At 39.3% G+C, this 13,328-nt stretch overlaps 1 protein-coding gene across 1 annotated transcript in view; it reads right to left on the bottom strand.

Moving 5' to 3' along the window:
- cyfip1 (cytoplasmic FMR1 interacting protein 1) overlaps positions 1-13,328 on the bottom strand; it is a 35,924-nt gene that overhangs the window by 17,432 nt on the left and 5,164 nt on the right. The window contains exons 2-13 of the mRNA XM_032571417.1: positions 7,657-7,777; positions 6,431-6,520; positions 5,930-6,007; positions 5,260-5,361; positions 4,999-5,180; positions 4,346-4,442; positions 3,882-4,010; positions 3,249-3,353; positions 1,907-1,998; positions 1,680-1,797; positions 279-401; positions 44-169 (exon numbers count right to left, since the gene is read on the bottom strand). Of these exons, the coding sequence (XP_032427308.1) occupies positions 44-169; positions 279-401; positions 1,680-1,797; positions 1,907-1,998; positions 3,249-3,353; positions 3,882-4,010; positions 4,346-4,442; positions 4,999-5,180; positions 5,260-5,361; positions 5,930-6,007; positions 6,431-6,520; positions 7,657-7,773 (1,359 nt within the window). The 5' untranslated portion in view covers positions 7,774-7,777. The remainder of the gene's footprint in view (positions 1-43; positions 170-278; positions 402-1,679; positions 1,798-1,906; positions 1,999-3,248; positions 3,354-3,881; positions 4,011-4,345; positions 4,443-4,998; positions 5,181-5,259; positions 5,362-5,929; positions 6,008-6,430; positions 6,521-7,656; positions 7,778-13,328) is intronic.

Here is a 13,328-nt window from a genome sequence, read left to right as displayed (position 1 = left end):
CAGTAGTCTGAAATCATGTTTTCAGAGTGATGATGGGACAGACCTCTACGAGGGCGAACTTCTCCTCGCTGGTGTAGTTGTAGCGGGTGGCCCTCTCGTACTCCTCGGCGTTGTCGGGACACTCCTTGTTGGAGTATTTGTCCGTCGGGTGAACCAGTTTCCATGAGTACTGTGAGAGAGATGGAGACTTTCTTTAAATGGTCGGAAGGGGCAAACTGCATCAGTTGTGTTGTGAACAACTGATCCAAGTCTTGAGCAGACAGCCTGTTCTCTCGTACCACTTCCATAACGTGAGCGCTCCACTGGGAGAGCAGCTGCATGCCCTGCAGGGCCAGGTCGAACAGCTTCCTGTACTCCGCATCCGTCTTCTGGGACTCCTGACGCCCCGATCCGGTCACAACCTGCGATCACGAAAAAAAAAAAAAAAACACAAAACAAAATCAACTCACACCACATCCTGACTTTCCTCATATTTCTATGTGAATCACACTAACTCGTGAGCCTTCAGGAAATTAAAATTTCTAGGAAGATTAAAATTTTCCACCTATATCACGGCTGTCAAATTTATTTTGGGCCATTTCAAGATCATGAATATGCTTAAAGGACTGGCGGTTGCAGAAAGTGCTGATAAAACACATTCTGCATTTGATGAGTATCTGAAGTAGTATCCAATTAAATAATATTGGACATCTTTTCACGCTAATCAGTCCCTCTGGGAATTCATGATTGTTTTGGGGGATTTTTTTTTTGCAATTAATATAACAGATTTTCTGGAACTACTTTAGAAATATTTGCAAGAAATGTTGCACTTATGTGTGACAATAGATGTGACTTTTTGCTACTCATCGTATCGTTCACGGACTGTAACTTGAGGTCAGTAGTAGAAATGAGAAATAACTGGCACCTACAGGTGGGGAGTTCGCATAACGTTAGCAGGATTCAGCTTCTTTGCACCACAAATCTGGAACAAATGTCCAGAGAGATTGATTAACCAAATTTATTTTATATATTTTGAGGAAAATTTGCAGTAACCTTACAATTATCCATTAGCGCAGCAAAATGAAGAGATATGTTGATTTTGTGTGAATAACAAAAAAACTGGAGGGTCTGATTGATATAATATGGTAGTATATAGATAAAAACCGCTTTGATTTGACTGATAAAATAACATTTAAGCAAACAACTGTTATCTTGAAGGTTCTCCTTATGCGTCTCTCCGGAGTCTAGAGGGCCACATAAGAAGCTATGGTGGGCTGAATTTGGCCCCAGGGCCTCGAGTTTGACCACGTAACCAAAATGATCGACTTTTACATCATATTGCAACTGAAAACAACCTGAGCGTGGACATAGGGTTCACTTCTTTTTTTTTTTTTCCTTTTTTTTCTCCGAAGAGTTTTTGCGGCGCTAGTGGCTCGTATTTTTTCAACAGTAGGCAGATAGGAAGGAGGGTGAGGAGAGGGGGGAAGACATGCGGCAAAGGTCGTCGGGACCGGGAGTCGAACCCGCGACGTCCGTGTCGAGGACTAAGGCCTCCAAACGTGGGGCATGCTAACCCCCTGCGCCACCACAGCACGCCCCGGGTTCATTTCTTTTTTTAACTGGGCTCACAGTATTGAAGTACAAAGGTGGGATGCATTATTTGAGTGGATGACCATCAGGCCTGCGTCTCCCATACGAACCTCGCTGTTGCTATAGCGAGCAAGCTCAGAGATGAAGCGCATGTGATCCTCCCTGATCTGAATCATCTGCTCACATATGTTGTACTGCGGGCTGCTGGATATAGAGGTGCAGGTCCATCTGGAGGGTGGAGGAAAAAAAAATTTAAAAATTAAAATGTGTACAACAAATTGTAATTGTGGGTGTGCACTGTATTGTTTCCATGTTTCTGATGCAGATTTAGTCTCACTTGGATTTGTTCTCTTCAAAGTGAGCGCTGGTCTTGATGTACCGGGACAATTCGATCTGCATGTCGCCAAACAGCGGCACCACCTGCAGTTGCTGTTAATCCCAAAACACAAAGATGTCTCCTGTAAATGCTGCATTTATAATCCCAGATGGATTTTCAACAGTTTCAACAGAAATTTAAAACGTGGTTTAAATTAGACCATAAAATTATAATCTTGTCAGCATGATGTTTCCTTGTGAAGTGACAACCTGCAACTTAAGATGTGCTATATGTGATATAAGTTCTATTACACTCAAATTTCATCCCAACACATTAGCAGCAACATTCAACAGATGTTAGAGAGCAGACTGAACATATTCTGTAATTACAAATGAATATTTAGTCTGAAGTAAATAACTGCTAATGAGCTAATCTGCATTCCTGCCCTTTTATGGTCATTTACTATAGTAGAACTATTTATATCCAACACTTCCTCTAATGCGATAAATAAACAAAGCTTCAGAGCGCGAAGCTAATTTTTCGCTTAGAGCTTTAGTTAACTATTAAACCCTTAGAGCACTTATCTTTCCCTAAATGAATTTTCCAGATAAATGCTAATTAAACTAATTTGCATGGCTGTTTTGTAAACTTTTAGTTGAATGAAGTATGTTATCTGTGTTGCAGTTTTGCTTATTGACTGTTAAGAAGTCTTAAAATGGCTAAGCATTTATATTCATGCTCTTATTTTGAAGTGCATGAAGACCATTTGCACAACAATTCCATTTCCTTTCCTCAAGTTCTCTCTTGTTTTAATCCCAATACCTTTATTTCAAATGAGAAACATACTGGAATAAAATAAATCACAGACAGACACGGAACCAGATATTAACATAAAACCAATACCTAGTAGCACTATATTATGTGAATTATAATGTCGGGTTGTAGCCTTTCAAGGGAAGATATATTTGGAAGTTCACGTTTAGCATTAGCTTCCGTTAAGTACCATAGAGCTCCAGCATTAGTGAAATTAATGTTTATGATTAGTGCCTTAGGGTTAGTGCAAATAACATTTCAGATAGCAGCGCCCACCACTTTATCTGACCATCAACTACTGCTTTAAGGCTAGCTCAAGAACTTTGCACATATATATCAGTAGGAAAGGAAATCAAACTAATCTTGCTATAATGTGTCAGAGTCATGTTGGGCGAAATGCGCTGATCCATTCAGACTTTAGCTTCCAACTGAACAGACATTGCTACGATGAGCTTTGAGCCAGATTTATGCCCACTAACTCTGTGTGGCTGACCATCAAATTAAGATGAAGTGTAGAATATTTTATTAAAATGCTCATGTGTCTCTCTACCTTGAAAAACTTGTCGATCTTGGTGAGGTTGATCCTCTTCTTGGCGTCTAACTTGTAGATGTTGCTGCTGTTTCCATCCATAAGGTACAAGCCAAAACCCATAACCTGCACAGGTGAAAAAGTTACAAAGAGGATGTCTATATCTGTCAACAATGATCCACTTCTGCATTTGTATTAAAGACTGCAAATATATTGCCAAAACATTGTTGTTGCATTATCAATAGATGCAAAATGGATATCATAAAGAACTGCAATAAATGGCAGCTAAACATTTAAGTACGGAGCATTTGGGCTCCTTATGCTCCTAATAAACGAGGTAAAGCTTATTTAGTGTAGCATTAAAATGGTTTAGAAGGTAAAATTAGAAGCCACAAAATGTTTTTGACACCTGGAGAAGAACAATAAAACCTTCATGTTGAAATGAAAAGACTTTTTATTTTTCCCAGTAGCTACAGAGATTACTCACTATTTGTGGTCTAGATTTGCTCTAAACTCAAAGAAGGAAGATTACTTTTTAAAAATGATCTGGTTATTTATTGCAAATCATAAAATTCGAACTATATCCACAATATTATAAAAATGTTTTCCACAATATCCTGCAGCTCTAATTCATATAATTTCCGTTCCATTTACCTTGAGCAGCATGTGTTTCTCACTGGGTGTGAGATACAACTTATTCTCGTAGTAATCCACACACAGGTTGACGATGTCGGCCAGCAGCTCTTCATAACCGTTGATCACTTCCAGCTGCTGCTGCAGCGACTGATGGGCAGACAGACCACAAGCAATCAATATTTTTCAAATATGCATCACATGAAAATGAATATCAACTCGACTGTTGGCCATTCCATGTAGTATTTTTAAAGAAACGTATTGTAATAATGGTAATAAAGCCCAATACAAATAAGTTCCTGTTACAGTTCATGTAATCTTGTGATTATTTTCTCTTTATTTGAATTCTCTGTTCTGCAACATCATTTAAGCTTCTTAAAATTTTATTTGTGCATTTATTTTTCCAAAAGCGACAAGAAAAATCATGAGTGTGTGTCCTAAATGACCACTTTAACAAATATTTGGTGCAGAACAATAAGACAAACCTGAGTGATTTTGTTGTGGTTTGCCAGGAACATGGACAGATTCTGAGACTCCTGAATGGAGGAGGGTTCGGACATCTTCCTGAGAAACTGAGCAGCTCTAGACACAGAGAAAGATCCTTTTTACACTATTTTTGGTTATGAGCAGTATTTAAAATAAAAACAATCTGCAAAAGCAAAGATTAAAAAATGCAGTTTAGTGTTTTTAACAACCACTAAACAATCTGAAAGGGTCACAATCTGAACCGGAGGCGACCGTGTGACTTTCGGAGAAACTGGTGGAGTCGTTCCTTCACTTCCTGCTTGTTCAGGCGCCTATGCATGCACACAGAAAACTACAACTGCTTGTAATCAACTCGGCATGGGAACAGATGAAAACTAAAGGAAGTTCTAGCTGAATAAAACATAACTGTATATTATTAAAATGTATGTTTTGTTCATTATTTACACCAAAAAAATAAAAATGTTGAGTTAATGTACTAAATATTTCATTGTTTTTCTTTTAAATCACATTAAACTGTCCTTTATCCTCTTCCAGATCGGTACCAGCCAACGTCTTCCCTCAGCTTAAATCTGGACATCCTGAACAAACATCCTGCCATCTAGTGTTGGCACCGGACAGCAGCTGCACTGCAGCCTGTAAAGCTTCTGAATACCGTTTGTATGCAGAGTGGTCGTTCTTGACGCTGCACTTCATGTTCTTCAGCTCGTCCAGCACGGCGAACATGTTGATGAACTTTCCCAGGGTCAGCAGGTACGCCTCCGAGACAAAGTCCTTCCTGCGTTCGGTGTGGCAAAGACGACGAACCTCCCCACAGAAACGGTCGATGGCAGAACGCTGGATGAAAACAGAGAGGCTCAAATAAGTCGAACGTAGTAGATGATCAGCTGAAAATCTGGAAGTACATGGATGGTACCTGGAAGTACATGAAGTTCATCAGCTTGGTGACTTCTGGCTCGAGGACCTCCACAGTCTTCTCATAGATCTCCACTCTGTTTGGCTGCTCGTTACATTTCACCTGAAAAAAGAAAGGCGAAGGTCAAAGAAACATAGTTAGAACTAGAGGTACACCGATCTGATACCAATATCGGTACCAATATTGAAAAAAATTATAGTTTGTGTATTGGTGACAATGTGCCCAATTCATCAGAGCAGATCTATTCAGTCTAATTCTATGCTCTGAGCAACGTCATGCTTTATTATTTATTGTACATTATATTTCTAATTTCACTTTCTGAACAATTTGTAAGAAGGTTTGCTGCAATTTATTTTTACGTTTGACCATGGTAGTCAACCTACCTTGGTTAACCTATTGTCGACCTGTTGTTGACAATAGGTTTGTTTTTACATATTTAACCGGGTTTGTGAAGCTATTGGTGTATTTATGTGAGCCGTACTGGTGCAGAGTTATTAATTAAATTTGTAATTCAGTACATTTATGTCTGTTAAAGAAAAGAAACGTTTCAAGTACATTCAGTGCCGTTTTTCTGAATCAGATCGGTATCGGTCGATAATAACCTCAGATATCGGTATCGGAAGTGAAAAAAGTGAATCGGTGCATCCCTAGTCAGAAAAGTCCAGTTTACCTGTGGTATGGCGCGGGAGCAGCTCCTCCAGGTGTACAGCATGACAGCGTATTCCTGCCCCTCCTCCAACATGTCATTCTGACCCAAACAAAAATATTCAGTCACTTCACACAGCCTCAACTGAAACAAAACCTCACAAGATCCAAACATGCATGCATCGTTGCTTCTGCGGCGAGTTAATTCCCAGAGGGCAGGAGGGGGAACCCGCCCTTCCTCCAAACAAAGTCCGGTTTGATCCCCACCCCGAGCAATTATCTCTCACTAATTAGAGACAAAGACATGCTATTCCCGACAAGAGCGACTTCAGAGCCTCCGTTTGTCCCTGGGCCGTTCGCTCCAGGGTTTGGATCCCGTGAGCCTCCTGCTCCACAGCATGAAATGTGTTGCAGGGACGGCCAAGTCCCACATCCCAGCTTCAAAAGGCCTCTGACCCCGTTCTGGTGAGTTTGTGTGCGTTTTTGTTTCCCCCAGCTAGAGAACAGACGCAGAGCAGAGACATACCATGTTGGAGTGGACGGTGGCCTGCTCGATGTATCTGGCGATGCCGGTGACAAAAGCGTTTCGGTCCTCGAAGTTGGTGTTGAAGTTGGGCTGTTGGGAAAATGAAACAACAGTGAAGATGGAGCAACAAATATGGAGAATTATTATGAACGTTTTAGCACAGAGAGAGATCAGCTTGCCATTAAAAAAAAAGTAAAACAACAGAAATTAATTTTATCAATTAGTTGAATTTTTGGTTTTTGAAGATTTTATTTTATTACTTTTTCACCAATGCTCTCCAAAGTAATGTCAACACACCCAGTGCCGCCATCTTGTTTGACAAGCATGTTTTACTGCTTCTATTTATTTAGACTTTGTATTCAGGTCAACTATACGGCAAAAGGGTCAGGCTAAGATTATTATTTATTTATTTTTTACAAAAATAAAGTCAAAATCTGGGGGCTTAGCAAGTTTCCCCCAGAAAACTTGCTAAGCCCGGTGGCTGGGCATTTGGGCAGTCATTCATCCAGCGGCCCGCCGTGTTTTTGAGTTAAAAAATGTTTAAAGTTGACAGGAAATTTTAAAATGTCACTTGATAATCGTGTTATTGATAGATTAATACCTGAACACATTTTAAAAAGACTTGAATAAATAAGTAATGATAAGCCTGGTGGGGACACAAGTAAAGCCTAGTGGAACGCCAGGCTTATACTGGCTTACGCTGGGGGAAACCCTGCATAATGTTACAAGAATGCAGTTGTAGTAATATGAGGATGATGTCAATTGGCAAAAAAGTCAAAAGAACTTGAGAATAAAGTCTTAATATTAGGAGAATTAAGTAGTAATAGTATGAAAACTAAAACTAAAAAATGTAACAATCTAACAAGCTTTTTCCTCATTAAAGCAACTTTTTTCCCCATAATTTGAAGACATTCGTCTGGTAAAACTGCGTCTCTTTTCTGCCAATAGTGTGACAACTTTCCTGTAATTAAACAAAAAAAGTCTTGTAGCCTGGCCCTGACACTCCGTCGTAAAACACTAACAGGAGGGATGACTGAAATAAAAAACACTTTTTGAAAATATTTTCTGTCATTTGTAATTTCTTCTTTTTTTTTTGGAAAAGAAAGCAAGAAGGAACGATTAGAATTGGACCTGGTATAAAAAAAAATTATCCGATTGTATTTTAGCACCATCTCGCCCTAAAGAGAACAAGCACAGCGGTGGAAACGAGTCATCCCAGCGCTGACCTGGTACATGACGGAGGCAGGGAGCGGCTCGATGCACGGCTGCTGGTCCGGCAGCGGCAGCTCCTCCAACAGGTCCACGTTGGACAGAGCATCTTCTAGAGTCACAGTGGACGCCATATTGCTGTAAAGTAACAGGAAAGAAAAGTTTTAAAACTTTAGTCTAGAAACTCATCACTATGCTGCCGTAGCTGCAGAATTGTAGCAGAACTTTGAAACCAGAATAATCAATTTCAAATGTTGATTCAATTTCTGTTCAGTCGAAAGACATAGAGGAGATTCTGATGCTGTTCTGATGCACTTTACTAAGATGCTTTTTAAAAAACAGAAGAGGAACGTGAAACATGAGTCTATTTGAGCCAAGTCATTCAAACCATATGATAAATGCTGACAGCTGTACATTCATCTGAACAGCTGCCACAGTGCCTTGCAAAATGATTTTAAACAACAGACCAACAAAAGAAAATTAACAAATATGAAATGACTGGAAACTGTAAGAAACTTAAACCTTTGTTTTGCAAAACATCTCAAGCTCAACGACATTGGCGGGAGCATGTCTGGACATCAGTTTGTGGTCTTCCCACAGTTCCACATTTGGATTTAGCTTTGACCTTTGACTAGGACTAGACTAGAATGACCTGGATTAGGTCATTCTAACACATGAATCTGCTCTGATCCAAACTCTCTAATTGTAGTTCAGGCTGGTCGTTAGGTTTGCTGTCCTGCTGGAACATAAAACTCTGATCTTAGCTTCAAGAAGCTTCTAATAGGGTTTTTTTTTCTTCAGGAATATCCTGGACTGAGTTCCTTCGAAAATCCAAAAGGTCAAGGGCCCCCAGTGGCCCCAGGGCCATCTATCAGGTGGCCCTGGGGCCATTTGTGGCTCCCAACTATAGTTCAAGAATGATATAAATTTGACCTGTGGAGCAGGTGGGTGGAGGTGGTTGACACACATGGAAACTTTTTATTTATATTCAGGGTAAAATTATTACCGACATAATTTTCTTACAATGGAAAATATTAAGTATTTGTCCCAGGAAAACTATATGTCATTCTTTTAATATGAAAAAAATGAAAGTCTTTCTGGACTCATTTATTTATAGATGAATGTATTTCTGTGTGCATTCTTCTTGTTTTTTAGACATTTATTTTATATTTAGACATATTTAGATCATTGACAATGCCACACTTACTGTATGTATATATATTTATAAATACATTTTATATTGCTTATGGCTATGTTTGTATTTACTGATATTGAACACTTTGGATGGAGTAGCTGTCAGCATATAAGCAATTCCACCTTGGGGATCAGTAAAGTTCATTCTCTGAAAAATGGCCTTTAAGCAGATTTAAAACATACTTTTCATTAAGCCAACATTTCTGTTTTTAAAAAGGTTTTTATTGATCTGATTTAATAGTTTTACTTTAATAATGTCATGTTTTCATTAGCTGTAAGTGGAAAATCATCATAATTAACATAAATAAAGGCTTTCAAGAATAGAATTTGTGTGTAATGAATCTATAAAATGTCAATAATATTCTAATTTATTGAATATTGACTGAAGGTGTATGCGACTTGCCCCTGCTTCTCCTTAGAGCAGCTTCCTAGGAGGAGGATGGATGTTAGAGCTTCCCAAACACAGGAAACTAAAAAAAAAAGCTACATTTTTGGTTTCTTTTGTGCAAACAGCTGTCTAAAAGCCCAGCGCTTCCTGTCCACGCAGCTTCGGAATCCGGGTCGGTGTTAAATCCTGACCCGTGGGCCGCTGAACAGAACGTCTCACCGGTTTGGTATTTCCCTCTCATTCCTCTGCACACCTTTCCGTGTTTTACTTTAGACACGGCCTCGTCACCTGGCCGCAGTTTGGCAACAGCATACCAGACTGTTTTTTTTTCTGCTTAAGTCATGTACAGACAAGCTTGTGAGCACAAAAACGGAGAGAAGCTCATTTTTAATCACTCAGTCATTTCCAAAGCATCTAGAACACAGTCAAAAATTTGATTTTTAAAATAGAATGGGAAGGGGAAATTAAGGTGTTTACAGCATCATTGGGTATAAAGTTTCATAGAAAAATAGTTCCTAAAAAAACTATGTATAAAAAACAAGATTGCAACAGCGAAAATTGAGCAGCATTGAAGGGGGAAAAAAAACAACTTTATCGCACACCAATCAGTGTCTCGTGGACAGCAGATATCATCTGATGCACACAATATGATATGTGATGCGCACTAGACAGTTAATTTTTGTTCTTCAATGTCCCTTTAGGGGCTTTGCAGGTTCCAATAGTAGCAATGATAATAATAGTACACTGAACAAGACGATAAAAGGAGTTACTACAAATAAAAATATCAGACTCACAATCCAAGCCATTGAAAAAACTATCAGCAGTAAAAGAGAAGGCAGCTTTCTGTGTTGTGAAGTTTCACTTTCCTCAGCGATGTAGCCACCAGATTAGTGCTAGCTACAGTAGTGCTGTGGCTGTGATGTGATACGATTCGGTTTGCTTTCCCACAGTGCTGCTAACAGGTGGACGTCACAATCTGCAAACACAAACGCGCAGCAATCATAACCGCGTCCCACAGAAGAACCGACAAAAGCCTCGCAGGTCAGCGGGAGGAGGATCGGTGTCAGCGCAGGTCATCGGATCTCCAGAGGGAAGTGAAGGAAAGAGAACCGACAGCAGGTTGCAAGAAGACTGCATGACGTTTTTGAGCTGTAAGGGTTAGTGTTAAAAAGATGGAGGATCCCACCCTACTGACTCACAGCTGGCTGAGGGAAACTTTGGCTATTTTTAGATAAAAGATCTGTTTTACCCACATCAGGCTTTTAATGTCTGACTCACTTCACTTGACAGCCAGCAACTATGAATCAAACAAGTTAGCAATTTACCCACAGTGAGCAAAGTTGGTAAATTTTTCAACGATCAGCAGGGTTCATAACAAAACATTTTAAGGCATTCATTTAAAAAAACGACTAAACACAACACATTTTGTTTAGTCTATAAATACTACGAACAAGTTCTTTGCTGCATTTTGTTATGAATGTAGTAAATATTTGAAAGATTAAAGATTAATGACTTCATTCAGATAAAAATGGAAAATCGTATTCCTTCTTTTGCTGCACACACTATTAGTCAATGTTTGTCACATTTCATCACTGATTTCAAGCTACATTTCAGAGCTGATAGGACAAAATGGAATCGGTAGTAGGCAGCAAAACTTTGTTCTTAATACAATAAATCCAAAAAGCGTCGATTAATAGTAACTGGTAAATCAAGTGTCACTATAGTACTATAAAACAAAAATCCCAGAAATAAACTTCATGGTTTAAGAGGACGTGGTGCCACAAAGAGAAACAAGACCAGTGTATCAAGAGTCAAGTCATCTGGATTCCCAGTGGGTTTTGGTTCTGGTCAGAATGCAGACCAGAACCAAGCGAAACAAAAAAACAAACCAAAAAAATATATAGAGACTATACTTGCTGCTAATTAACAAGAGTTTCAACAGAGGTTGAGATTTGGGTTGGGGCTTTTTTTGGTGGTGGGCAGTTTTTATGTTGTTTTCGGCCAGGAAACTGGCACTAGCTTAATTCCCACTACAAATGTCAAGGAAAAAAAACATTTTGTAATTATGGTGTTTTCCAATAAATAAGAAACCATCTTCTTCGTGGTTTGCGCCAGTGGCAACGTCCAGTTGTTGATCATGTGACGCAACTCATGTGATGTGAAAAACGTATTTCCATTGGGATTTTCCAATGCCATCTCAAGCTAGCACCAAAACGTTTTATCGAAAAAAAGTGTTTTGTTTTGGGGGTTTTTTCAAAATTTTCATGTTTCCGTTAAGCAAATTGATTTTTGAAATGTGAAATTGCAAAATTATGTGGTCAATGGCAACACAGTTAGCCAAATCTGGCAACATTGTTTGCTGGGCATCTTTTACCATAACGTCAAAGATGATACTGATGCTAATTGAAAGAAATAAAATCCTTCATTCCTAGTTTATACTGTTTTAAATAAGATGGCAGAGAAAGTTCCAGAGGGCCTAGAAATCTGACTGTACAGAGCAGTGACTAGCACTGCATTTCCTCCCCCACCTGTTGCTGTGCACTGCTGCTTAGCTGGCTGAAAAATTAGCAAGTTACTTTTGCTAACCACAGCAAAGATGAATTCAGCTATTTGGAAATATCTTTGGTCACCAAAAGTACAGATGGTGTTTTCATGGTGTGAATAATAAAAAAGCTCCAGTAAAATACAGAGAAATCCCAGATAACCTGATCGGCAGCAAGGTGATTTTTAAAAAAGTTTTAAAATTAGGATTGTAAGAATGTTGTATCTGCATGAATGACTGGTCTAATGCAAACTTTGCATGCATGATACGACTAATGGCAGTCACTGCTAACTGCATAAGATTAAAAAAAATAAAAACTCCTCATGCATTACCCAATGTGTAATCTATTTTTAAATACTTCCTTCTTCTATTGAGACTGCAGTGCCTGAGTTTGTTCAGGGGGTTAACTGCAGCAAGCTGACAGTTTCAGAAAGTCCGTCATCAGAACAAAAAGCTTGATTTTACTTTATTTGTCATATTCAAGCTCTGAACGACCCGCTCTCATGAAGCTGTTAAGTCAAATAATAAATGTATGAACCATGTTAGTCGGTTTCTAACATCAGGTTGATATTTCCTTTCATTTCTAGAACTGTAACCCCATACAGTGAACTGGATGTGACTGAGGTTGGTTAGGAGTCCTTGATGAAATAATCAGGGTGCTTATCCCAGAGCGCTCAAATTGATCAAACCTAACAATCGGTGTGGTTAGGACAAAAGGAAACATGGTAGCAAAGAATGATGAGGATGGATAAAAAAAGACAGCATTACTAACATGTCTCAGGATTGTCACTTTGGTAAAAATGAACTTCACGCAGCGTCACCGACTGCAAATTAACTCTCTGAAAATGGGAAGTATGAACCTCAGAGACGGCGAGCACGTGACGCATAGCCGGCTTCAAGACAAGGGCCAGCTTTTCTTTCATGAGAAATATCCAACCTTTTTACAACTTCCTGATGGCTAGACAGAAATTCTTTGGTAACTCAAGAACAGAGACCACTTTCATAAAGTACAAGCGATCTTTAGCTGTGCAAAGACGCCATGCCTTTATTTGTCTAAAACAAGGAACCCTGGTGGGTTTTTACTTTAACCCAGTTCCTGTTGCTATTTGACAAGAAATATGGGAAGTCGTTTCTCTTGAAGGATTAAATCAGTCTGCTGAAGCAGCACACCACGTCTCCCTGAGTAAATACACAGTAAGGAGCTTAAGCCAGAATAAAGGAGGTAGCCCGGGTGTTCAGACACGCAAACAAAAGGCAACCATAACCCATCGGTTTGTGTGATATTTAAATCAGGTCCAATCATTTGGCCTTTTGAGCTTGGCAGGGCAGCCATGTCTGAAGTCTGGAAAAGACGCTAACGGGTCAGAGTACGGATAGCGGAGCTCATCTAGAACGTCAGTCTATTCTTGGGGTTCTGTTCCTGGATAGAACCACTCTTCTATAGAAAAACTTTTTTTATATATAAAGCAATGAAGGCTCCACACTTACTTTTCCTTGGAGCAGAAGAACGCAATAAAAATGTGTCACACTTTCTACTTTTAGCTGAATTGAGTGGTTTCAGAAGG

The sequence above is a fragment of the Xiphophorus hellerii genome, chromosome 9 (genome assembly GCF_003331165.1).
Source record: "Xiphophorus hellerii strain 12219 chromosome 9, Xiphophorus_hellerii-4.1, whole genome shotgun sequence".
Classification (NCBI taxonomy): domain Eukaryota; kingdom Metazoa; phylum Chordata; class Actinopteri; order Cyprinodontiformes; family Poeciliidae; genus Xiphophorus; species Xiphophorus hellerii.
The sequence above is the reverse complement of the archived record's forward strand: the minus strand, read 5'-3'. Positions and strand labels throughout refer to the sequence as shown.